General features: G+C 41.7%; 4 protein-coding genes across 6 annotated transcripts in view; 1 reads left to right on the top strand and 3 right to left on the bottom strand.

Moving 5' to 3' along the window:
* Nucleotides 1-7238, bottom strand: part of myo16 (myosin XVI) — a 98169-nt gene extending 90931 nt beyond the window's left edge. For 2 of the 3 annotated variants that reach the window (XM_074694615.1, XM_074694616.1), the window contains exons 1-2: nucleotides 988-1059; nucleotides 709-898 (exon numbers count right to left, since the gene is read on the bottom strand). The gene's annotated coding sequence lies outside the window, so the exon portion shown is untranslated. Of the gene's footprint in view, nucleotides 1-708; nucleotides 899-987; nucleotides 1060-7122 lie in introns of those variants that run through there. The other variant, XM_074694618.1, reaches the window with a different exon arrangement.
* nalf1b (NALCN channel auxiliary factor 1b) overlaps nucleotides 1415-25423 on the top strand; it is a 132269-nt gene continuing 108260 nt past the window's right edge. The window contains exon 1 of the mRNA XM_074694635.1: nucleotides 1415-1492. The gene's annotated coding sequence lies outside the window, so the exon portion shown is untranslated. The remainder of the gene's footprint in view (nucleotides 1493-25423) is intronic.
* On the bottom strand, nucleotides 14764-19136 carry tnfsf13b (TNF superfamily member 13b). The gene is made up of 6 exons (XM_074694637.1): nucleotides 18511-19136; nucleotides 18310-18424; nucleotides 17776-17832; nucleotides 16660-16784; nucleotides 16282-16438; nucleotides 14764-16165 (listed from the first exon to the last, which is right to left on the bottom strand). The coding sequence occupies exons 1-6, from the start codon at nucleotides 18730-18732 to the stop codon at nucleotides 16053-16055; spliced, it is 789 nt and encodes a 262-aa protein (XP_074550738.1). The 5' UTR covers nucleotides 18733-19136; the 3' UTR covers nucleotides 14764-16052.
* abhd13 (abhydrolase domain containing 13) lies at nucleotides 19348-24053 on the bottom strand. Its single transcript, XM_074694636.1, has 2 exons — nucleotides 23738-24053; nucleotides 19348-23131 (listed from the first exon to the last, which is right to left on the bottom strand). Exon 2 carries the CDS (start codon nucleotides 23095-23097, stop codon nucleotides 22042-22044), a length of 1056 nt encoding a protein of 351 aa, XP_074550737.1. The 5' UTR covers nucleotides 23098-23131; nucleotides 23738-24053; the 3' UTR covers nucleotides 19348-22041.

Raw genomic sequence — 25423 nt, 5'->3', positions numbered from 1 at the left:
TCTCAAATAGGCTAATTAAGGGTGGTCTTGCACAACCAACAATAAGGTAACAGGTTTTTCCCCTCCCAGCCAAGCTTCGATGTGTGCACTGCAAATTATTCGATACCAGTCAAGATTTAAATTCTTATATTTAGACGTGTTACCTATAGAGTGTTGTTTTAAAGGGCTTTTTATTTGTTTTTGACATATTTTATCTTTGAATGTACAGCATAATCCTAAATTGTGACTGAATGTGTTTTTGTCTTAATAAGTCAGGGGATCTTAAAATTCAGTAAAAACTGTTAAAAAAGCTAAACTGGTTCCCCCTACCTCCTTTTCAGAGTCACAGTGTATGAAATTGTCAATTAAATATAGTTTTAAAACAAATCTACTATATATATATATATATATATATATATATATATATATATATATATATATATATATATATATATATATATATATAAGTCTCTGAACATGACAAAAGCCACATAGGGAAGCCAAATATTACAGTATTTGCCCTGCATGAACAATAAAAAAAAAGTTCCATGCATTCTGTTGTAATATTATGAGCTATGCAGTGGAAGGCACAGTAAGCTAAGTGCACTTATTAATGAAGATAACCCTATCTTAAAATACAGCAGCGGTTAAAAAACCTCCGGTAAGCCCTTAAAACACAGAAAACTGCTTTTAATTTTAACACAAGAGACATTAAATGTGTGTTCTCACCTGGTTTTCTTGCCTTTATATTCCACTTCCAGATTTCATGCGAAGATGTGTCCAGCTAGCGTTAGCCTGTTTTTATGAGGCACAGCTGTGGTATGCAGAGCTTGATTACATAGCGTGGATATGCTTCAAAACTCCTTCATGCCACAGATACGTCACGAATACGTCCATATAATGCTATGATTCCAAAACACTGTATACACATAAAAATGCACAGATTACTTTCAATCTCCAAAAATAACAGTAGACTTTGTGCTCACGTTGACAGCAGAGTTGGGATACCTGTCTCGTGTGAACAACGCGAACACGTGCTCCGTGGGAAGTTCCGTTTCTTTAAGTGATCCAGATTGTTCGGTTCGGTTCGGTAGGAGCCAAACCTTTGAGGCTCTTCAAGGATTGTGGAGATTGTGGCTTTTTCCACATCGCCCATTGCCATCATCAGATCCTACCGATCTGGCGAAAATGTAGAATTTAGTTGGGGACAAAAAGCAAAAGCGTTTTTGTTTTTTTTTTTACGTGACGTAATCAACTCGAGTTTATGTTGGCGGCACTCTCCTAACGGACATGGTTAAACTCTCAGTATGGGATTACTGTCGCAGAAATTGTTAAATCACTGCCTCGTGTTTTGCTGCACCTATCGGACGGACCGAGAAAAAAACATGTCATCCTTTAACTGAAAAAATTATAACCGCAAATCAGGGTGAGGAGTGCAAACAATTGCACGAAGAACGGAGAACAGTGTGGCCAGCTAAACTCCATCAGGATTTCCAAGGCAATTATCCATCAGGTAGGTCATGTTCTATGTTCATAACATCTTAAAAGCACAGCAAGGTAAAATTAAGTATATTTTCTAAAGACCTGGAAAGTGAGCCTCCCTCTCCCATGAAAAGTATCTTATATGTTTTCAAACCTTTTGGGGAGATGATAAAGATGCTAACTCCTCCTATGTGTCTCTCACATAGACTGTAGGCCTCTCCCGCTTATTAGTCCTGATTTTTTCAAAATCTCTCCATGTTTCTTGCTGGCGTAGTCCTTCACTATAGGTTTTAGTGTGCTCGGTGCGTTTTTCCATATTTGTTAGCAGAAGACTTCTTAAAATCGTATTTTGACCGCGCACTCTGTCCATTTAAGATTAACGTTCATGTACCTCCGGGGCAGTTACCCGCGCATCCGGGTAACTGACCACTGAATGGACAGAGAGCCAAATATTTCTGGATCCTTCCTTTCCTACCCCTCGACAATAATTAAGTCCACCTAATGTCTAATGTCACCTTATTGGCTGAAATAATCACAAAATAAAGGATTTTTAAAGTTAATTATAGATATTCATTATTTTATAAACCTAATTTTCAGCTTTTCATCAACAGCTAACTAGGAGACAACTTTTGCAGACACAAAGTAGCAGACAGTCTGGGCTTGATTCAAGTTTGTGTGTTGCACAGGGAATATAATTAACATATTTTTCTTGGATGGTTGTCTTCTGAAGCAGCCGCCTTTCTACATATGAGCCAAATATTTATGTAGTCTTGCTAGTTTTTGTGATTTGCTCTGACCTGGTTCTTACTCATACTGCAACACATTTATCTGTTCCACCACATACTGTTACACTGATGCATGTACGCTGTTGTACTCTAGTTGACTTCCTCTACTCAGGAATCAGGTCAATTGGCAAAAGGATGAGTGGAGGTGGAAGATGAAGACGGAGTCAGAATACAGAAATAGAGGTGGGAGAGATACAGGTTGAGGGTTTGTTAAATCCTGAAATTGAGGCACTTTGGGCATGTAATTACTAGAGCAGAAGTTGAAATCATACACACACTCACACATACACAAGAGAAGGGAACCTATAATCCAGTGCAATGCCTTCGGTAATATAGAGATGTCTCTTCAGGACTCTTATCGACACTTTCAGAAATGAGCACAGCATAGGAAGAGACTGACTGACAGCTGTTTTTATCCTCTTCCCCCTTTTGCTTCATGTATCAACTGAACCTCTCCTTTACAGTGTCTCACTATTGATCCAGAAATGCTCCTTTCGAGTCGTTTTCTCATTTGTGTTCCTCATATGTTTTACTTCTTGCCTCAATTTTCGACTGATCTCTCACTGTCAGGTCTCTGTAGGAGATTAACTTGATAGTCGCACTTGAGAGAGTATCATAGCGTTGTCGGAGAGCGGGCATCATGCCCCATTAACTCATGACCTAATTTAATTAGGCTTGAATGTGAGTGATGACATGTTTGAATTTAAGCACATAAACATCATACCCAGACATTATCTTTCATCTCAGCCTAAACTCCTCTACAGCATCTCCCCTAGATCAAAGCAGTGTTTTTAAAGGGAATGCTTAACCACTCCTGTTTAGAGCATCTGCATGGCTCTGCAGATGGGCTCATACTCGGCACCCTAATGTACAATATGTAGCTGCAGGCTAGAGAACCTGGTAGATGGACGAGTGTTTGTGTGTGATGGCTAGGGTCTGTGTGCTGACGTGCATTTGTGTATGTGTGTGTTAGAGGTTTGATAGTGATGGGAGCAGTCAAGCGGTTACATTTAATGCACCTGCCCTCACACACATTCCAGAAATGGGAGAGAGCACCATCTGCCTCATACACTGCAATCTCTGTCACTCTTCTATACTACGACCTTTCACATCTCCTCACACAAACTAGTCATTTCAGCTCTCACTCCTGCATGCCACGTCGCCCTCATAACGTTCAAGTACCTGTACCTACAGGGTGCTCTGTTTCTCTGATATTTCACCTCATTTTTTTCTCTGATGCACGGCTCTGCCACCCAAGTTATCCATACATGTTTCATCCACACATACGCACATGGCAAAGGCAAGCCCTGGCAAGCCCAGACTCTGACCCTGACACTGATGTCCCCTGCAGACATGGTGTCCAATAATAGCTCTGGAAGAGAAACAAAGTCTACAAGGCCAGCCGTCACATGCCAGAGGCGGCAGGCCTGCATTAACGTGAGGAAGTCTTCTATAGAAAGATGAGGATCACATGAGGAACACCCCCAGCCTCCACCCCTCCTCCCTCTCTACTCCTCTGACAAAGACTGGTATCATATCGGGCTTAGTCAACCTTTGTGTCAGCCGCTGCACCTGTCCTCATGCAGTCCGCTCTGCTTTGATGATATTGTTTCATCAGATGCAATCTCAGACCAAAGGTCTGGACTTAATCTTAGCCTGCTGGAAGTGTTCCACTCCCAAATAACACGCTGCCGCTGCTGCCAGCAGCGCTGCCCGCCACCTGTCATTAGCTTTAGCTGCTGTTTGAGTCGGCCAACTGCCTGGTCCCTTGAGCCGCACTTTGGAAAACAGTCTGGAATTTCATCCTTGACTCCTGAGGTGGATAAAGATGATTGAAAAATCCTGATGAGAAGGGTCTAGGATAGGATAAATGCACACTTGTTTTTAGGTTACAGTTTATATTATTGCTACTAGGGATGCACGATATTATCGGCACAATATCGGTATCGGCTGATAAAAGCTTAAAAACACGTTTATCAGTATCGGCAGATATGAAAATTTCTGCCGATAGACACAGCTGATAAGGTGCTATTCAGTTAGGGTTATTATTATTTTCCATCTGAAAAATAAGCTCCTTAAATAAAATGTAGCACTTCAGTTATTTGCACTGCAGAGCTCTGTATCTGTCACCAGGTTGTTACAGTAGCTCTAAAATAATCAAATGCAACTTGGTTATGTTTAAAAATGCATTGTACATTTAAAGTTCATGTGATCTAAAGAAATTATTTTTGTTGTAATTCAATACTGAATGTCTTGAGTTTGAAAAAATAATACATTTCTTATTTATGGTAAAATCAAATGTTTTTTGTCTTGTTTTATGTGTGTTTCTTAAACAAATAAGACCGTCACAATAAGAGTAACATATAAATTCCAGTACAGGATAGACTTGGCTTCCTTTACAGTGAAAAACACAAACTAACTTGTGATTATCGGTATCGGTATCGGCCAAAAGGGGTTTCGATAAATCGGCATATCAGATATCGGCAAAAATCCAATATTGTGCATCCTTAATTGCTACCTGGATGGCAATGGTGACATGTCATAGTGTGGGTCAAACAGGCAAGATGTGTGGAACAAAGACCGTAGTGCAATTTTTTTTATATGAGAATGACTTTTCTTCTTTTTTATATCATTGCAAATCAATAAATTCAGATTATTCAAAATTAAGATATTGCAGGCAGATAAAAGATATCATTTGCATGTGTTTAATTGCATTTCTCATATAGTTCCCACACATTTCCTGTCATAATGAGAGACATCTGTCACATGTTCCCTGATTATAAATGGCCCATATTGGTGTGGATTGCAATTTGCACTAATCAGATTTGTGTCTTAAACAAATCTGGGCTTCCCCAGATGAGCAGTAACCCACTTAATCCCATCCAAACCCCTCTCCTCTGTCTCAGTCAGCTGTCTGCTTTCTGACATCAGTCACATGAAATGGATCCATCCACCCTGTATCAGTGCAGTTGTGTGCATGCTTCCTGAAGGGTTATTGGGGGGTCTTGACCCATTAAACAAGCTGTAAAGGAAATCCAGTAAGCGTGGTAACGGACCAGTGCGGTCTAAGAATAGATCAGCTGGTGGATAGATGATCACGAATGTAGACAAAGGCTTTCATTGACAGAATGCCCATGCTAATGGCGTTAGCAAACATGAATTCTCCAACAGAAACATTCCAGGTAACAGGTGGTGGCTGTCTTCTTGAGTTCCCCCACTCTGGATATTATGCAGCTGTGACTTTCTCATCCTTGCCACACTTCTGCACAGACCAAGTACCCCCCTCTTTAATCATGCATAAAAGGTGCAATTTGAATCTTGCTGGAGCCACAGGAGCTCAGCGTTCCTCCACAGCTGGGGGGCTGCTTTACATGAGTGAAACAGTGGGAGGGGGCTGCTTATTCCTTGAACACCTCTGGAGCTCTGACAGCAGCAGATCCATCAGGAAGATTACTTGCAGGAAAAAAGTCCTCCTCCTCCTCTTCTTGATCTTCCCCATCATTTTCTCTGGTTAATAAATCAACCCATAATTATCAGGGCGGTTGGTGACTAAGTCTTGGACCATTTGGCTCAACAGCTGACCACATTACAGGGGGTTGGGCTGTGTCCCCAAACAGACTGACAGACTACAGCTTTCAGACATTAGCCTCTTGCTGACTACACCCACAGTCTGAGGCAGCGGGCTTTGCCTCATTGCAGGAATAGATAAAACATGAAAAGAAAAAAGAAAGACAACGGCAGAGGGTGACTGCTGGAGAACGGCGCTGTGGAACCGTGTGGTCAAGATAATCCTCCAGTCTAAAGTAAGAGTGATACCTTCATGCAGAGCTGGCACGCAGAGGCCTGCAATCTGGCTGAACAGGGGAACAGATGGGTGTAGTGCTCACACACACACTCACAGACACACACATATGACTGAAATAGCTGCTCCTCCTTGGACACCAGTTTACTATCATTGATTTTTCTTGCTCAGTGTTTAACAGTTATCATATCACCCTAAGGGTTTTACACCAACAGGTCCGACCCACACATGAGCGCGCACACACACGAACACACACTCTGACACAAGCATTTGGAAGAGTAGACCCCCAGTTGGCTGAATGAGCCCATCTGTGAGCCCCTGTGAAACAAAAGCAGAGTTTTGTGGGGTGAGTTATGTTCCGTCACATCGAGCAGAAAGATCTTACAGACTGCGAAATCTGCTCCTCTCTCTGCCATCGCACTGCTCGTTTCTCTTTGATGAAGACAACACTTCTATTTGTGTCTCTCTTTCAGTTCCTTAACTTTTCCGTCACTGCTTTTTACACACACACACAGGCACACTGCACACCTCACCCAAACACATGGAGTTTGGGTGAGAAAGCCATCCAAAGGTCCTCTGAATCTGGGACAATTCCCAACTGACATCCTGTGTGCCAGAGGCTTTATATTTCGCAGGAGTTTGTGTTTGTCTGTGTGTGTGTGTGTGTGTGTGTGTGTGTGTGTGTGTGTGTGTGTGTGTGTGTGTGTGTGTGTGTGTGTGTGTGTGTGTGTGTGTGTGTGTGTGTGTGCAGTGAACAAGCCAACAAACCTGTTTTCTCTTTCTGTGTGCTGCCAGCCTGCACACATGCAATGTCTCAGGGCAGACAACAGCATGCAAAATAGAAAAAAAAAAAAAGACGAGACAAAGGGCAGTGTGCAGACACTGAACAAAGACAGACAGAAACCATTAGGGAAGAAAATATTGGTGCAGCAGAAACCAGAGTAAAAAAATCATTTAAGATCCTGGCGAAACTATACCATTCAGTTGGTCCCACCAGGCCTGAAGTGACCATTAAACAAGGAGAGACTCACTTCACTTCACACACAGATCAACAGCAGACAAGTGGCACCATACCTTACTGTAACATCTTCCTCTGTAGCTCCTGATGCTTTCTTCCCAGCTGCAAAACAACATCCAGAGACAATCTGGGGCTCAGCTGCAAAGATCTAAAACACTCAGAAAGAGAGAGCAGGAAAAAAAACAACTCCCAAGTCTCTCTACTTCTACACCCATAGGCTGAAATCCTCCTCTGACATCCCATCAGAGAGGGAGCAGGAGAGGGAGAGGGGAGTGTGCCAGTTTGGGTGAATGAAGGGGGGTAGTTGGAAGGGGGAGAGAGCATAAGTCAGTGTGTGTTTGCGCGTGTGTGTGTGTTAGAGAGAGAGATTTAGGAGTTGATGTGTTTGTGGGGAAGGAAAAAAAGCAGAAAGCGAGTCAGGCAGGAGTTTGAATCTTTAATTACAGCTCTGTATCACTGCATCATAAGCAGCTGGTGGATCGGACTTTTACGCCCTGCATTCTGTCGCCCGTGTGTGTGTGTTTAGGGGCAAGTGCCTGTTTATGCGCTACTATCACTGCAAGCATACTATGCGTCTAACCCAAGCAGCAACCTCCAGGGATCCTCTGAGGATATGAGACGATTCAGAAGTGTTAAAACCTGCTGTTTCTCCAGTGTCCGCTTGAGGCTGGCTCTGGGAGTACTGGACGTCACATACACACCAAGCCAAAAAAAGCTCCTTTCACAGTGGAAACTAACCTATTTACAGCCTGGCTTGATATTAAGATCGTGAGCTCACCCAATCAGAGGCACAACCTCAGGTCACGTGACCGACAGGTGCCCCGTAGCTGTACGCGAAGCCCTTGCCACTTCAAGTATGGCCGCGATGGACGATGTGCTTTATTTTCCGTTTCAGAAACAGACGGGTGACATTGGGGAGACTCTGGCCATTTTCCAAACCACCATACTACTAGGGGTGTAAATCACCAGTTTCATGACGCTACGATACGATATCGATTCTTTGGACAACGATATGATATTTGCTGATATCACAAAGTCTGTCACGACACGACACGATACGATACGATACGATACGATACGATACGATACGATACGATACGATACGATACGATACGATACGATACGATACGATACGATACGATACGATTCAGGGGCCTTCGATTGATTTAAGACGATATTATGTCCTCACTGAACACAATCAGCGACATTTCACCTGAGGCAAGAAAGAAATTCAAAACAATTTTGATAGTTCTATTACTGAAATGTGGAACGATGTGCTGACCTTTGGGTATGATAGTCTGTAGAGGATTATAGCCATCTGTATGATCTAATTATGTTTTAAAATTAAAACTTATTAAATTCAGGTAAGGTGCTTTTTGCCCCCACAATTACCTTATGGGTCTTACTGTTATACTGTAATGTTTGTTTATTATATCAAGTAATGATGCAACACTATAATTAAAAATTACTGATTACACAAACTTTATTATTGGCCTCCAACATTTGACCATTTTCTATCAAAACAAAAATGTGAAGCTTCGATTTTAATTAAACCCAAACATTTCTATTATTCAAAATTAGAACTATCAACTTAACTAACTTAAAATTGATTGTTTTTTTTCTGTGATGCCTGATAACCACAGTTTGTATGTCAGTGTGATCAGACTTTGTTTCACTGTGTAATAGTTGATGTGGAGGAGGAATGACACTAAGCTCTCGCCGTTTTACTTTTTAACTTTATGAAATTTCATGAATCAGTGGCTACAAAATCACATTATGAGATAACTCACTGCAGTCGTGTGATGATGCACTCCTGTCGTGTGTGCAGCATGCATCCTCTGTAGTCAGGTCGACCTTATCTTACCCGGATACAGGAGAGCTATTTAATGATTGGCCGATATGTCTGGCTCCCTTTTAGCTCTGTGATGCTAACAGCGTCTTGCTACACGTTTGCCTACAGCTGTGTGACTCGGTGGGCGCTAAACAGTACATTTTACAGCAGGAGAAATATCAGGCGTGGCGTGTCAGAGAGTGAAAAGGTTCAAATGTGTGTCTCATACGCTGAGTGCATGAGGTTTAAGAGGAAACTTCAGAACGACTCGCCATTGGACGGAGACAGACATGCGTGTCCGGTCGGGATTTCAAAATAAAGGCGTACATTAAAGACCATGATGTTAATCGATGTTTAGACTTTCCATCGATGTGATTGGATCATTGCTTAACCAATCAATGTATCGATGTATATCGATGGATCATTACACCCCTATAGGACATCTGGGGATTTTTGGCATACTGCAGATTTTGTACGTTTTCGCATGCTACCTACTACATACTAAATTTTTCGCCAAAATAGTAGGCACTGCTAGTGTTGTAGGCTATTGGAACTCAGCCTATGTCCATGTTTTATACAGTCTATAGTCTAACCCTCTTTCTGCTCATCAGTGATGTGCACAGACTTTTGCAAGGGAAGGGGTGATAAGACAAAGAAAGAAGGGCACTTTAGCACGCATTTTTGCTCCAAAGAGTGCAGATTAGCATGAACTTTGGGCCCCAAGACAGTGGTTTAGGGTATATTTTGGCCCCAAAAAGGGCAGTATTGCATACATGTTGGCTTCAAAGATGACAGTTTAGCGCTTGTTTATACTTCCAAGAGGGCACTTTAACGTATGTTTTTCAACAAGGCCTCTTTTTCCTCTTGTTACCTGAGAGCGAGTGAGGTGACTGTACTCAGAAGTGATACATAAGAGGACAAGAAATCTTACAAGTTAAAGAGAAATAATTAAGTTTCCTATTTCACATTTACTGTGGTGTAACTGAACTCTTTGTTGTCAGGTTGATGTTTTTGCATAGACAAACCAGGAGAAGATGGGGGTAGAGGAAGGCACAAAAGGAGAGCGCACACAGCTCGTGTTCACAAGTGTACACAAACTGCACCTTTACTCTGCAGCCCTTAGGTGTGTGTGTGTGTGTGTGTGTGTGTGTGTGTGTGTGTGTGTGTGTGTGTGTGTGTGTGTGTGTGTGTGTGTGTGTGTGTGTGCGCATTTTAACCTGACATGAAAACACACCCAGACAAATGTCCCTGGATTTGTGTTTCTGAAGCTCCATCTCAGAGCAATAAAACAGCAGAGTGTGGGAGTCAGGAGACAGAGATGGAGAAAATCTTTCCTTCCTCTCATCCATTTAACTTCCCTCCTCTCCTCTGAAATAGTCTGATGTCCTTGAGAAGAATTGTGAGAGGAAAAATGAGTTGAAACAGAGATAACTCCTAAACCTGTTTCTTTTTCTCACGCACATGTAGATTGCACGCCTGATGTTTCATCACGGTTTGATTCCAGGCAGAGGCAGAACTGTATGAATTATAGATCAGCAGATATTCCCGCAGATCCTACGCTGTCAGGAGAGAAAAAAGGAATCAAATCTACTTAAAGATAAACAAATAAACCTCTCAATCTGCTCAGTCACGTTTTTCAGATCAAATAATTAGTGTCGTCTTCTGCTGCATCGATTATAAACCTTCAGCACGCAGGCAAACATAAAAACATGGTGTTTGGACTTTTCAAATCCAGTTTGTTGATAAACCAAATCCTCACTTAAATGAGAAAAATCCATGCGGTGCTGCTGCCAGTTCAGCTGCAGGGCTCTGGATCAGCCTGATTACTTTGGGCTGACTGTGGCAGATCAAAGTAATCCCCAAATACTAGAGGAGAACGTACTCGGAGCAACCTTGTTGTACACTGCTGCACAGCTGTACATTTTTACTGAATTTAGGAGAAGCAATCAGAGTCCATATGTGCATATTTACGTGTTTGTGCTTTAATGCTCCTACCTGTGAAATCTGCAGTGTGTGGTCAGGAGGTCTGTACAGAAAAGGAGCAGGCTGGGTTTTATAATCAGGATTCAGGCATCACCTTTAGCCGCTGTCATCAGTCAAACCTGTCCTAAAGCGCCCAGACAAGGAGGGAGGGAGGAAGGGAGGGAGGAGGAAATGAAAGGACAAATGGGGACACAGGGAGGCTAATATCCATGTTTACCAGGAGTGTTGCAGTCTGAAAAATGGCAGAGGATAGGAAGCTCCAAGGGATTGGGCTGAATGATATCCAGAAAACGTACCCTTCCTACAACAAGAAATCAGCTCTGTAGAGTCGAGGAATGTTATCAAATTAAATGTGGATTTTTGATCCAAATGGGAGCTAATCCAGTTTACCTTTTATGGATGTTTCATACTTTTGCTCTTAGGTCTGGGCCAACTGTAACATCTTCAGAGTAGAGAGATATACACAGGTTGTTTCAGTCTTTTGGGTTTTATATCAATGCAGAGGTACGGCTCCTGCTGGAGGCAGTATTATATTAGTTTTCTGTCTGTCTGTCCCTTTGTTGTTACATAAAGTGATTGCTTTTTCATACACTGGGTCACATGTTAGGGAGTTTTATAATTTTCAATATTTGAAACACGGATATAAGGTAATAATGCTGGATGTTCAGACTTAAAGGGACAGTTCAGGTTTTTTTTGAAGTGGAGTTGTATGAGCTCTATGTGACCACTAAGGACATTAGGTACAGTAGAAGGTTGTCTCCTCTACCTCAGTAAGACACAGACTGTAATCGATGGTGACAAGGAAATAGGCGCTAACAGGGTAATACCATACCAAATTCAAAGGCTATTTTCTCTGCTACAAGAACTAAAATCAAAAAGTAATACCATAGTTTAAGAGTACGCTACATATAATAATTTTTGAGTGAATTAAGTCATCAGAAATATAAACATTTATCCGGACCTAACTAACTGGTCATGTATGGGCGCCGGTGGGAGACTGATCAATATCTGATTGTTATTTGACCTACGCTGCCTCACAATCCTTAGAGTACAAACAAAAGAATTACGATACTTGATCAAAATTACACTAGGCTACAACCGGAGCCCGAAGCATAGCTTGTTTACATTCCCTACAGCTGAAAGGAGGAGGGGGGACGGAGCACACTAGCGCTGCGCTTAAGGACACGACCAGTTAATTAGGTCCAGATAAATGTTTATATTTCCGAATCCTGGAATCTTCACAAGATCTTCACAGGCTTTGCTGAAATCATGATGTCATCACATACACCCAGGCATGACTCATTAGAGGGGATGAGCCTCACTCACCAAGGCATACCCATAGCTCCGCCCCTGAGCGGCTTCCAGAAGGCTGGCCAGTCAGAGGTAAGGGGGATTATGTAGTGGTGAGACTTCAAGAGACAGCACCCAAAGCAAAGCACATCCAACAGAGACAGGGGCTGAAAGGGTTTTCTAAAACACCAGTGAGAGAAAAATTGGATTTTTATAAGCTGTAATTCATGTAATGCAATTACAGGGGCACCTGAGGGACAGAATGAAGATTTTAAAAAAGCATAGATGATGATCTAATTTCATTTGTCCGTCTGAGTGGTGCATACTTGCACACTGTCTCGTGCCCTGGGTTGTTCTGCTTTTGCATCAATAATTTCTAAAAATTACTTTACTTTGTTGAGAAAAAGAGAAAGAGGAAACCTTACTTGTCCTCTAAAATTTCTCAGTTTGGTCTCAGCCTGCATTTCATATGAAGTTGTTCTCAGGTCAGTGTGTTCTTTAGTAAACCGGTTACAAAGAAGAATCCATGCCCTTTGAGATCTTTAAATATTCACAATAGCCTTTTTTCATGAAGTGTTCAAATGAGAGCTCCTTTGACTCATAACTTATATATTCTGTGCCATTGTCTGATTGCTTGTGTTTGATACCACAACATGTGTGTTTTGCAACATGTGTGTGGTTGTGTGAGGTTCACACACTGCCAGCATGTGTACACAGCAGGTCTCATTTCCTGATTCTCCGGTCAGACGCTGGTTTCTCTTTTGAGAGGCGAGCCCACAATGACATCAGCTTCCGCCAACACACCAGCCGTCACCATGGCACCACACAAAGACATTTCTGGCGCAGCAGGAGGAGGGGGAGTATCATGCTTGACACATTTATAGGAGGGGTCTGCCCCCCCCTTCTCCCAATACTTTCCTCCTCTTTCTCCTTCTTCTTTTCCTCGGCTGGTGTTTGTACAGCCGTCTGCTCTGTTTGCCAGGTCATCTCTGACTTCCACTGGCTTCTCACTCCCCCTCTTCTCTCTTCCCTTCGTCTTGTTCCTTCACTAACGGTAACTGCTGTCCATTAAGTCCGTTTGAAATCGTTCTTTCCCAGCTTTCTATTTTGGACTTTCTTCCTCCCTCCCCCTCTGTGGGTCTTACTTCTTCTCCAATGGAGCCGTGACTCTGAGGGCAAAACGCATGCTGAAGTAGTGACCACCCACTGGGCTTTGTCTAACTCTTTGCCCTAATGGACAGAAGGCCTGTGTGTGTTTTATCTGTGTGAATATGTGTTGGTGAGAGGGAGAGTAAGAGAAGGAGGAACAGATCTGACCATCTGGCAGGTACATGAAAACCTGCTGCCCCATGTATATGTGTAATATAATCAAGGTTATACCAATGTTTTGTTGAGGAAATTACTTTATAATGAAGGCCATAATTATTACAAGTGTCACAATTTGTTTTTATTTCTCCATTTCTTTCTTTAAAACAAAAAGTGAAGTTCATGACCATTGTACAGTTTTGACACTTTTATTATCTTTCATATTCAACACCAATTTGTTGTTGCTTTGGCAAAAAACCTAAATAGTGCATGATAGATGTCACAGTATTCCATGTGACGTCCACAAATTTAGAGGAGTAACTTAAAAAAATGAAATTTTATCTCAGAGGCAACTTGGTTTGAGTGAAGATATTTTTGGATTTTTTATTTTGTACATGGTTCTTGAGCTACTCAAATAAAATTGTCTAAATATTTAACCAAGAGCTGTGCAGTAAGAAGATGTCGGTCAAATATGACATCCAAATAATGTTAGAACATCTCTCCCTGTGCCAAAAGTTAAAGTCTAACCAAGAGGAAAGCGTCAATGTGAGAACGACACATATTAAGGCTGAAGTTTTTTAATATTTGTCAGTCATGATAATATCAGCAACTTTAGCACTTCCGCATAGGCATCATTTTTCCACATGTTGCCCCTTGGTTTACACGGAAATGCTGAGTAACTAAACTACTGTAGTATACCTGCCAGACCTGTACTTGGCAAAATAACTGTAGGGACGCTTCCCAGCATAGACTAGAAGAAGTCCAGCCAGCTGCTAATAAACAAAACGGAGGACAAGTGCAGAAATGGTGCAACAGATGTACATTTTGTTGAAAGGCAGTCAGCAGATTCAACAGCACAAGCACAACATAGTAGTCTGACATTTTTACTGTCGTCTTTGCACATGGCAAATTAAGTTGCCACAATAGCCCCGTATACATGGACCCAAATATTCTGCTTGCATCCGGTTTATTTGCTCAAACGGAAAGAACTTAACCTTTGTATACACCTCATTCCGAAAGAAAAGTGCCAATCCGAATGGACATTTAACAGGTATCACAGGGGTGGCATATTTCTTTCCCCAAACCGATTGAGGTATCATGTATCCACTCAAACGGAAAGTTGTCAGGCTGTGTTCATTCAGCGCATGCTCAGATATGACGTAAGACGCAACTAGAGACGTTCCTCAATTTTAAAAATGGCGGCGAGCAGTCAGCACCGGAGGAAAGTTTGCTTTTGATCAAACTTTGAAGAACTGAACATAATTTCAAGACTGGACGGACGAAAAAAAAAAAAAATGTTGTCCTCCGTCTTCGATAAATCGTGTGATGTTTACGTTTTTCTGCGCATTCCCCATTGAGTATTCTGTTTGATTATAGCGGCGCGTGTAGACCAGAGATTGGAATATTCCTTTCCATGTATACTATTGTTTTTGGAAAAGTCATTCCAAAAAATTCCATTCGGAGAGACGAAAAACTCCTCATGTAAACGTGGCTAGTGAAAGTGTAATGCGCAAATCGGAACATGACGTCAGCGTTTCCACTGAAAACTCTGGGTTGCCTTTTGCATAGCAATGGTGCCTGTGGCATTTCTGAAAAATTCCATTCAGAAGGATCTTGACTGGCAAAAGTTTAGAGCCGCCGAAACACAGCAATACATTTGTGTTTCATCCTCAAAAATGGATACTGGTACCTCAGCTTTTTTGTTGGTTGTTTTTTTTCTCAATTTTTCAGTATTGCACTTTGCAGACTATCCCTTAACTCGGTCAGGTCAGTCTCAGCCACTGTGAATTGTCCAGCTTACTTAATTTAGCTCTCTTCCACTCCTGCTGTTTTAAGACTTTTCACATAGGGAATACAAGGCTCCTTGCGGACAAGTAAACTCAGAAAAAAAATTGTTCACGCTCACTAAAAAGTACTGCTGATAACCCATTGGCTGAGATATATAAGCATCATCCTCTGTGCTTTGCTTGTAGCTTAAAGTAACACAAACTGAAAACCCTGAATTGAAGATATCCCACCGTTCTCTCGAGGCATTTCAGGCATTACAAATTCATTGAGCAGCAGCTCCTTTAAACATTCAAACTTCATTGGTTTTATTCTAAAAATTGGAAATTCTGCCAGATTTCCAGAGTTCCTGATCAACCCAGGCTCCATCTCTCTTTGTAAGCACACTACAGGGTTTCCTTATTGTGGCTGACACCCTCCCCCAAAGACCCCAGATGATGTCATCCCAGCATGATTTAAAATGATGCCTCTCACTTAATGGACTGGCCGGTGTGGTTTAATTTATCAAAGGGTTACACATATGGGAATAGCTTTTTTTTTTTAGAGACAGTTATGAATAATGTAACAGAAACTAGCTTTATAAAAAAAATCATGGATCAACAACAAGTCTTCCACAGTCTCTGATCTGTGATGATTTGAAGTTCTTGATCTTTTGTCTAAAAGAAGTGAAACCTGGTAGCTTAGCAGTAGCTTTAAGGTGCATCTATTTGTAAGCATATTACTAGAAGTGTACGTTTTTGCTCTTTTAATGTGAAATCAAACAGCGTCTTTGTGGTGCCAAACGAGGTGGCACTAAACTAATTTGATGGCTCCCAGGAAGGTGTCTTCACCGTCCAGGGACACATTGGCTGTGGGACGAGGAATCAAAAGCTCCAGGTGGTCCCCAGCCTCCAGCTTCACCATACCTGAGAGATGCAACATACAGACAATCAGCTGCCACAAACAGCTATTACACACACTTAATCACTGAAGCACACATGTAGCCAGCTCATGTATAGAGAAAAAAGGGGTCATGGCTCACCTCCTGTGTAGCATGTGTTGTCAGAGTTGTCTGAGCTCATATACTGGATGCAGCGGAACAGGATCACATATTGAGACTCATTTCCAACCACGTTACTCTTCTTTCGAATCACAACGTGACCCATTGCAATGTCGCTGTGGCTGAAGCTGTAGAAGACCTGAACACATCACAAACTCTGAATCAGAGCATTACATTTTCTCTTTATCTGACCTTTCTTTGAGGTCTATTAACCAACTGCCTGCTTGAATCAAGCACACCCTTTTTTTTCCTGCAATCCATGCAGACGTGCTCCCCTCCTCTGTCAAATACAGTGACTTGCAAACAGTGTACTAGCGCCCTCCTGTGATAAAACCATGAAAAAACAACCAGAGGAGCTACCTGACTGAAGACAAAGTAGAAGCCGGCCTCTCTAACTATTATGCCGTCTCCATATACATCCAGGGCCGCTCCTCTCTTCAGTCCCAGCTGCCAGGGGATGCCAGTGTGTGGCTCTGAGGTAAAGTCTGAGTCAGGGAAGAAGTCAAAAATAGAGACGTGTAGAAACAGTTGAAATCCAGAAGTTGCAGCTTAGAGGTATCAGATATGTTTACAATAATAGAATAGTTTACTTTAGTTGTTTAGACATGCACTAAGTGCTGCCACAGCTGGTTTATCTGTTTGACTAGTGATGCTAGCCAAGCAAAATAACTGATTACATTTTGTTAAGGGTTTGAATTCACTAGCTGCTTTAAGTTTCTTGACCATATTAGCAGTATATTATTATTTACGTTTAAAAGTAATTGTAGAATTGTACACAAAATAATACGCTTGAAATCGGCACTTTCTCTTTAAAGAAAAATGTAAAATTCTATCTCAAACCAATTATTCAGGTAAAACAAATGATGATATTATTATTTATTATTATTATTTAATTATTTGTATAGCACTTTTAAAAACATGGTTTACAAAGTGCATTGACAAGCATTCAGCACAAAATAATAAAACAAACTAACAATGAGCACAATAAAGCAAAAACAAAAAGCACAGCTTAAATCAAGACTAACAGAGAGAGACAATGTAAAAAGACATGAGGTGAAAAGGTCCTTTCCATAATGTATAGCACTTTATAGGAACCCAGACAATACAAGAACCATGCAGCCTAAAAAGCGACCATGAGGACCAAACATAAAAAACATAAAATCACCAAGAATAGGAAACACGATAAAAAAAGGGATGAAAGCAGAAATCAGGTCAGAAAATATAAAAAGAAGAAATTAAAAATGATGATAAAATAACAAAATAATAAAAAACAAGTGGCGATGATAAAATAAAGTAATAAACATGAGCAAGAGTTAAGGCAATTAAAAAGGTCTAAAAATTATCTATAAAAGAGTTTAAAAAGGTGAACAATTAAAAAGTTGAAATCATAATTAATAACACATAATATTATTAATAAACTAACGAAAAGGAGTAAAAGAAGGTAAAGAAAGATAGCTTAGGTGAGGCTTACTGTACCTTTAACAAAAGTTTGCCTGTCACTGTTTGCCATCAGCTGCAGGCAGGGCTGATAAGCTGTAATATAAAGACAAATAAAGAAATATTAAAACTGAAAGAGCTTTAATAAAATGTCTATTTCTTCTCTCTTTTAATTCTCCTCTATACCACAAGCTCTCTGCAGCAGTAAACATCCACCGCAGGGACTTTGAGAAAGCTTCAGCTGATGGTGAGAACATTCACACCATTCTATAAAGTGAGCACTGATGCTTTTATTTTCTCACTTTATCATACTTCAGGTAGTTAGCACCACAGCTGACATATTACTCACACATTGATGTTTCAGATGACAGAGTGCTGGAAGAGTTTTTTCTCCTTTTTTCTCTGGCACTGAATGATTCATTTAAACCACATAAACGATACTGACTTGACTGGGAGGTGGTGATTTCTGAACAGTCAACATGTAAAACACTCGTCTAAAACTGCAGCCAAACTCGAACTGATAGCTTCAGCTTGGTGTTTTTGAATAAATCATGACGATAAAGTTCAGCTGACCTTGTTGCTCCTCTCCTGAGGCTAACCTTCTCCCTCTGATCATGGTGGGACCATGTTCAGCCCCCAGTTGGTGAAGAGGCTCCTGGCTGCTGCTCCTGCTGCTGAACTTTGCAGTCTGGATGTAAACAAGAAAGAAAACCCATTCTAGTAAAACATCTTTAAAACCTGTGATCATAAGATATTTATTATGCTGTATCTCACCTGTCCCCCATGCTTGGTCTCCCGTCCCTCCTCTCGTCTGCGACCCACCTCTGATCTGAGTCCCTCTACCTCGGCTCTCAGAGCTACCAGCTGGTACAGAGACAGAGCTGACAGAGAGGAGGAGGTGATGGCAGCGAGTGTTAGCAGGAAAACAGGCCAGGACAGCCTCCGTTCACCTGTCTTCTGTACAGTCTCAGGCTCCACATCCTCCAAATATTCCATCTCAGGACCTGAGCTCACACTGGCAGCATGACTGCTCTCGTGATTGAACTTTGCTGCCTCTCTTGTTATATTGAGGCGAGGAGTGTTTTGCTTCTGCCAACAATTCTATCTTTGGCTCTAATTCCTCTCTTAGAGCGCTGCAGAAATTCCTAAACTTTCGATTCTGTCCTTTGGCAGCCGGTTCCAGTGTAGTCTGAAGGACAACCCAGACAAGAGCAGCGCAAAAAAGGGCTAAACAGCTTCCTCCTTGCTGTTCCGCTTCAGTTAACCACACTAAGTTCCTCCCTGACCAGCAGCCCTCACAATCTCTCTCCTCTAACTCTTCATCCTGGGCCGTGAAAACGATCAGCCGCTACACTTTGTCACAGAATCTCAGGAAGGAGAGTCCAGACTGGAAACGGGAGTTCTTTATCCAACACAGGAAAGTTGACGCTGACATTTAATGTGACGTAAATGCCGACATGCACTTAAAAAGAGGAAGTTCCAAAATAACTACAACTGTACTGAAACAAAAACAAACTTTGAAGAATATCAGAAATGAAAAATTGCACTCATTCTTACTCTTAAATAAAAAAAAAAGCCTGTTGACACACAAAAAAACAATCAACTTGAGCCATTTTAATGTATCAATTAATTGCATGTTACAGTACAGAAAAATAGAAAGTGAAAATGTGTTTACAAAAGAAGTAACCCACATTGTTTGAATTAGAAAAGAGAATGGAAAATCCCACATGTTGATTGCTTCATACTGGAGACAGAGATGAATCATTCGGACATCTAACTGTACACGTGCCTCGTCAGTCTCTCTAGTAAGTAAATGGAGGTGATCACACACGTCAACACTGCAGATTCATTACAGAAAGTTACCAAGACTCAATAGTATCATGTGCAATCTTAGAAATTGAGATTCAAATGTATGCGTACATTTTGAACAGCACTCACTCCACTTTATTCACAATCATACAAACATATCAAATATGTTCCAAAGTGCATGAGCACGATACCAGGCATGTTTTTCTTTGTAACAAAAAAAGGACATTCAGTTTGATGCTGATTCTTTCATCAGTAGGGAGATAAACTGTAACAATAATCTGTTGAGGATAAAAACCCAAGTTTACAGCTAAATTATCGGGTCTTTGATTCGGAATTTCCAAAAAACAAACTGAAAGTGGAAAAAAAACAAGATGACAGATGAGTTCCTACATGCGTTCATGTAATCACAAGATGGTGTGTAAAACAAAACAGTAATGAGTGAGTATTCACGTTAAATTCAGACCACACAGTGTGCTCTAGAAACATAGTACTGGCTAAAAACAATGACATTAAATGCAGTTTATGGATTCCTTAATATACAAAAATGTCTGAAAATCACCAAAAGGAAAATAAGAGAATATCTACATTATTTATATTCATTCATATTTAGGACCACACGTTACATTCATGTAAGCTTTAGCCTGTTGTTCAAACTGTTTTGACACACACTGGTTTGGTCTTGATGTCGGATGAGTTTTGTTACACATACTGCGATCAAACAGTACGAAATATGGCTAAAGAGATCTGTATTCCAATGGCTTTGATACCACTGTGGAGCAGCATGCCACGTTTGGAAAGCAAGAGCAGACAACAGTGTCATTGGGCCAGCTCCACCCTCCGGAAGACGCGAGGGAAAGGTTAATTAGCTCATTAAAAGCCCTCCGAGTGAGTAAAGCCACTTTGCTCCGCATACACACGGGGCAAGATGAGAAGCAACGCTCACCCAGTTCTCAGCTATGATGCTGAATCTACTGGCAAACACAGTTTCTACATTTGATCCAAGTCTCACACCTCTTTGTAAGCTCTCAAAGGTTTCATCTTACTGGCCCGTTTAATACAACACTCACATGCCCGTATTAAAGTTTAATAACAAAGTAATAATTCCAGCTATCTGTACTGACCATTGAGAAATCTTTTCCTGGTATGAGAGTGCTGAGGGAATAAAAACTGGTCATCCAGTGCTAAAACAAACTCTTAAATTTAGTGAGAAGTTAATCTGACACAGATTTTCACAGAATACCTCCAGAGTTAGTCATCATGTTTCTTTGTCAAGGAGAGTGGAGGCGGAGTACAAATAACAAGACCTGTGACCTGAACACTAAAGCCTCATTTATAGACTTCTTTGTAAACACGACTCAGTATTTTGTCCCTAATCGTCTCCTGTGAAGTCAAATGAATCAAAACAGATCCTCTTTAAGTCAGTACAGACAGCAGAATTGCACAAGCAAGCAGAAAATCTTTCAGTGCGGGGGTACCTATGGGCCATGAATCACACGACTGTGCTGAGACAGACTTCAGGTAATCTTACACCATCATATAACTGAAAACCACAAACAGATCGAATGCAGAAGCCCACGCTGCTCGAGGAGACAATCGTGTGCTTGTTGAGCATAAAGACAGGAAAGATCATGCAGCTTTTACCAATCGTGCTGAAACACAGACAGTTTGACAGGAAATAAGATCTCAGGAACTTAATTTTGATAAGCAGAAGTATCGAATGAGTCACTGTTATTTTTCCGTCCTTGTCATCATTGCCAACATTTCTGGAGAATGAACTAATTAATCAACAGCACAAATTTTTCTAATATATTACTGTACCATAAAAATAAGGGTAAACATCAATGTTTAGTACAATGTAATGACTTATAAACCTGCTGCAAGTCCTCTCAACTCAAAGAGGGAATTTAACAACTTGGCTGTCAAAGTCATTTCTCAGAAAAAAAAAACACTCAGGTAAATGCAAACAAAAAGTGAATTATATTAAAAAGATTAAAAACAACAAAAATATTAGAGATCTACAAATGATCACCATTTCATTTTTTTGTTAGAAGAGTTGTATCAATGTCTTAAGTACTCATAAGATTTCACTGAATTATAGGAGATCCTCATACAGTCATTGTTCTCTGAGCCATTATTATTTCAGAGACTTTATTTTGTTTCAGCCGAGCTTATTCTTTTATGGTTGTGCTCTCTTGCAGTGTGAGCATGTATGCACTGGCTCATTCATAAAGGGTCAAAGATACATGCATTCATAGCTGCAACACAAAAGAACCCATGAGGGCAAAGTCACCCTCTCTAAAAATCTTGTAATAGTCAAATAATAATTACAATATATTACATTTTTAGAGAAGTAAAAAGAGTGAAACAGTGGAACCCAGACTAAGCATAAAAAATGTACATTCTTTCCAAAAATCAATTGGGTCAGTTTGATCAGTTTCCACAACCGCCTCCACTTCCTTTAGCCTGAAATCAACAGTCTGTCCCTGACTGTGTTATTTAGATAATAGTGACACTAGCTGTGGGCTGAGCGCTCTCCTCGTGGGCGTGGCTCTTCAGCAGGTCTTTCATGAACTGCTCCAAAGCAGCAAAGTAGCCCTGACACTGCCACGTGTCGTTGTGCGTGCCCTCTGGGAAGATAGCCAAGCGCTTAGTCCGTGCAGGCGATAACTCGTACAGTTGTTTCATCATCACCGGTGGGATGAGTTGGTCTGACAGGCCGGACACAAACAGAGATGGCATGCGGCACAGAGTGACCTGCCGGTAGGACAGAAACTGATTCCTGTAGCACCACAGGGGCAGCAGACGCATGGGCATGAAGGAAAAGAGTGTTGCTGCCATGTGGGGGATGCTGAGGAAGGTGTTTTCGGCTATAATAGCTGCTACACGGTGAGGGTTGGCTGATGCCAAGCGTACAGCCACAGCGCCCCCCAGTGAGCGGCCAAACAATACCACTTTTGTCTTGTCCAGATCAGGACGGGTCATGACATAGTCCAGAGTAGCCTCAGCATCGAGGTACAGCCCGTCCTCACTGGGCTCCCCCTCGCTTTTTCCATAACCACGATAGTCCACCAGCACCACGTTGGCTTTCAGATTTACCAGCATCAGCAGGGCGTTTGGCACCCTGTGGCCAATATTACCAGCGTTACCATGGAAATAAAGGATGGTGGGCGGAGAAGAAGAAGTGGGGCAGCTTTGATTTCCAGGGGTGACTCCAGGAGGTGTGTCCCCTCCTGTGTAGCGCAGCAGGATGAGGTTGAGCTTCACACCGTCCTTGGTGCGGATATAAACATTCTCATGAGGGATTCCTGTTGGCATAGGGACATAAAGGCGAGAAGAGGAGGGCTGATCTGGGAAGTAGAGAAGCACATCCTGGAATTTGTAGAGGATACCCGCCACAGAGGCTAAGATCAGAGCAAGGAGGAAGAATCCCCCATACAGGTGGAAGGTGAGGATGAGAGCCAGAAGAGAAACTCGACAAGCACCCCATGACCAGGAGGCGAAAGTTAGGGTGCAACGCTCCACTGCTCCCCACAGCCTCCAGGGCTTCTCCATCGCTTCTCAAGAGCTGAGTCACAAAATGCAGTCTCTGGTAATACAAACAGAAGAGGAGAGTGGATGAAAAAACCTGTCAACCTGTAAAAGTCCTCAACCAACCACACACACCTTAACAGTCGACAGCAGATTAGAAGTCTGATTTCAGGCTAAAAATATGATTGCAGAATCAATTCACAGATAATGAACGTTTAAAGCTAGGATGAGCCCAGTGGGTCAAACCCTTGCACAGAGAAATCGATGGGTACACGCTATTGATAGGGACACCCGTGCAGATATTAAACCTGAAATAACGTAGAGACCCCACCCGTGTTACACAGATGGTGAGAGCTATTACTAGCGTGACAACTTTTGCAAATAGCTTCGTCTAACGTTGGAAGTGAATGGTGAGTTAGCATTGATCAGCTAATGCGCACAGACGTTTAGCGCTACTGGTTGCTATCACAAACTACATCACAGCCCACGAAATGAGCTTTACAACAAGAAAACGGCGCCTGTAAGCGCACCAAAGTCGCCGACAATGATTCCAAATAAAGAATCTTAACATTGGCGTAACCTAGCTTGCAGTACAGCTCTGTGGTTAGCGTGCTAACTGCAAGCTATCGTTCTTCAGAGGTTAGCAGTGTAGCATCATACTCACCCTTCTCTCATTGTTGTCGCCTCAGCAGCCGGAAACATTAACTGAATCCCAATATATACACATCGAATTTAGCACTGTGACGGGTTATCAAATCACACTGAAAGTTTTGGGGTGAATTGCAAGGTGAGCAGCCGACGCCAGGAACCGGTGAGGCCAGCTCATGCTACACAGCTGGTTAGCATCTTTAGTGTATCTTCTAACAGATCCGTGTTCGACACGAGACAAGAAAACAAAGTTCCGCTAAAACTCTCTCTTTTTTTTCTTCTTCTTTGGAGGATCATAAACAAATTTTAGGCGCATACCGCCGCCTACTGTACACGAAGAGATCCCTGGAATTATATAAAATTGAGGAAGGCTGTGCTTTGATTTGTGCCCACCAGGTGCTGCTCTTATAAAGATGATCCGAAGAAGCCACAAAGGCAGTTTGGTGTCACAGGTTTAAAGTGAACTTCACACATTTCAGTCCTATAATGGTGCACATATACCTGGAGAATGCACCTTTTATCCATCCAGGTAATAAAGACAAGATTGGCCCTTTGGTCGTAACATTTTTTACACTGATGTTAGTTTACAAGAATCTGCACTGCCCACAATAAATCAAACTCCTCAGAAGACAGGGCATAGAAGCCTCTGTTCCCTAAATCATGAACCTCGTAAAAATGAACAAGTGGACAGCAGATATTGGCCTGCTGCTGAGATCTCATAAGAAATCCTGCTTTTATGTGTTGGTGGAGAATTGACACATCTCCACCAACACATCACACCTCCAAAAGTGGGTCAAATTGTAGATGTGACAGCAATAACACACGGAGCTGCTAGCAGGAGGGTGCTGAGAGAAAATATCATTGACTGAATTGTCCATCGAAGGCAGAAAACCTGCACATAACATTCAGTTCGGCTCCTGTTTACCTGCAGAATGAATTCACTTTGGTTTTGAACTCTGCAAATATCTTGAAATAAAAAGCACATCATGGGAAATGTGCGGGGAAAGCTTGCTGATGATTGCACGTGGATAGTTTTCCTCTTCCTGGGCTACCCTGTAGTATTTCCGTTTTTAACATCTTGCTCACATTCAGTGTGACCTTGGAGCAGATAGACAGATCATGTGCAAGCGAGCACAGCTGTTGGCTGTGTCCAGCTCTGTCCTTGACGTTGGTTTCATCTCGGGTGTTGAAGGCAAGAGAAACACTTTAGATGGAGTATGCTTTCATAGGCTTTTAAACTCAAGTCAGTGAAGTCAAACTACACTGGGAATGTAGTTGCTGTACAGATACATATACTGTTTTCAAAGCCTGTATCCCGGTGCTGTCCTTCACAGTACAATGTTGTGACGTCAGCACATTTGTCAGCAGGCCTGGCAAACCCTAACACTTTGCATCATCAGGTTTTACCACCTGCATTAATCATTTAAACTTACAAAGACAGAAGCATGGAGCGGTGTCTTTTACAAAGGCTGATAGGAGCTTGAGTATCTCTGATATGCATGACAGGCTTAAACACACACATGCTCATACACTCACATGCACACACACTCATGCTATGGTCTCTAAAGGTTTTCAAGACTGCTGCATTCTGATAGATTCAGCATTCAACAAACTGACAGCTGGCAAGTTCACTCCCTCTTTCCTACACCTCAATTACTCTTGACGTGTCAGTCAAAACATCTATTACACACATGCTCAGACC

The sequence above is a fragment of the Halichoeres trimaculatus genome, unplaced genomic scaffold, assembly GCF_033239565.1.
Source record: "Halichoeres trimaculatus isolate MK-OKI-2021-1 unplaced genomic scaffold, fHalTri1.1 fHalTri1_scaffold_19, whole genome shotgun sequence".
In the NCBI taxonomy this organism is placed as follows: Eukaryota; Metazoa; Chordata; class Actinopteri; order Labriformes; family Labridae; genus Halichoeres; species Halichoeres trimaculatus.
Note: the sequence above shows the minus strand (reverse complement) of the source record. Positions and strands in the feature narration are given on the sequence as shown.

Excerpts from the sequence above, each read along its gene's own strand:
- tnfsf13b (XM_074694637.1), bottom strand. The coding sequence starts at position 18,732 with ATGGAATATTTGGAGGATGTGGAGCCTGAGACTGTACAGAAGACAGGT. Across the intron at positions 17,833-18,309 it reads CTCAGGAGAGGAGCAACAAG|CTTATCAGCCCTGCCTGCAG; the intron begins GTCAGCTGAACT and ends TTTATATTACAG. Across the intron at positions 16,785-17,775 it reads CAGGCAAACTTTTGTTAAAG|ACTTTACCTCAGAGCCACAC; the intron begins GTACAGTAAGCC and ends TCCCTGACTCAG.
- abhd13 (XM_074694636.1), bottom strand. The coding sequence starts at position 23,097 with ATGGAGAAGCCCTGGAGGCTGTGGGGAGCAGTGGAGCGTTGCACCCTA.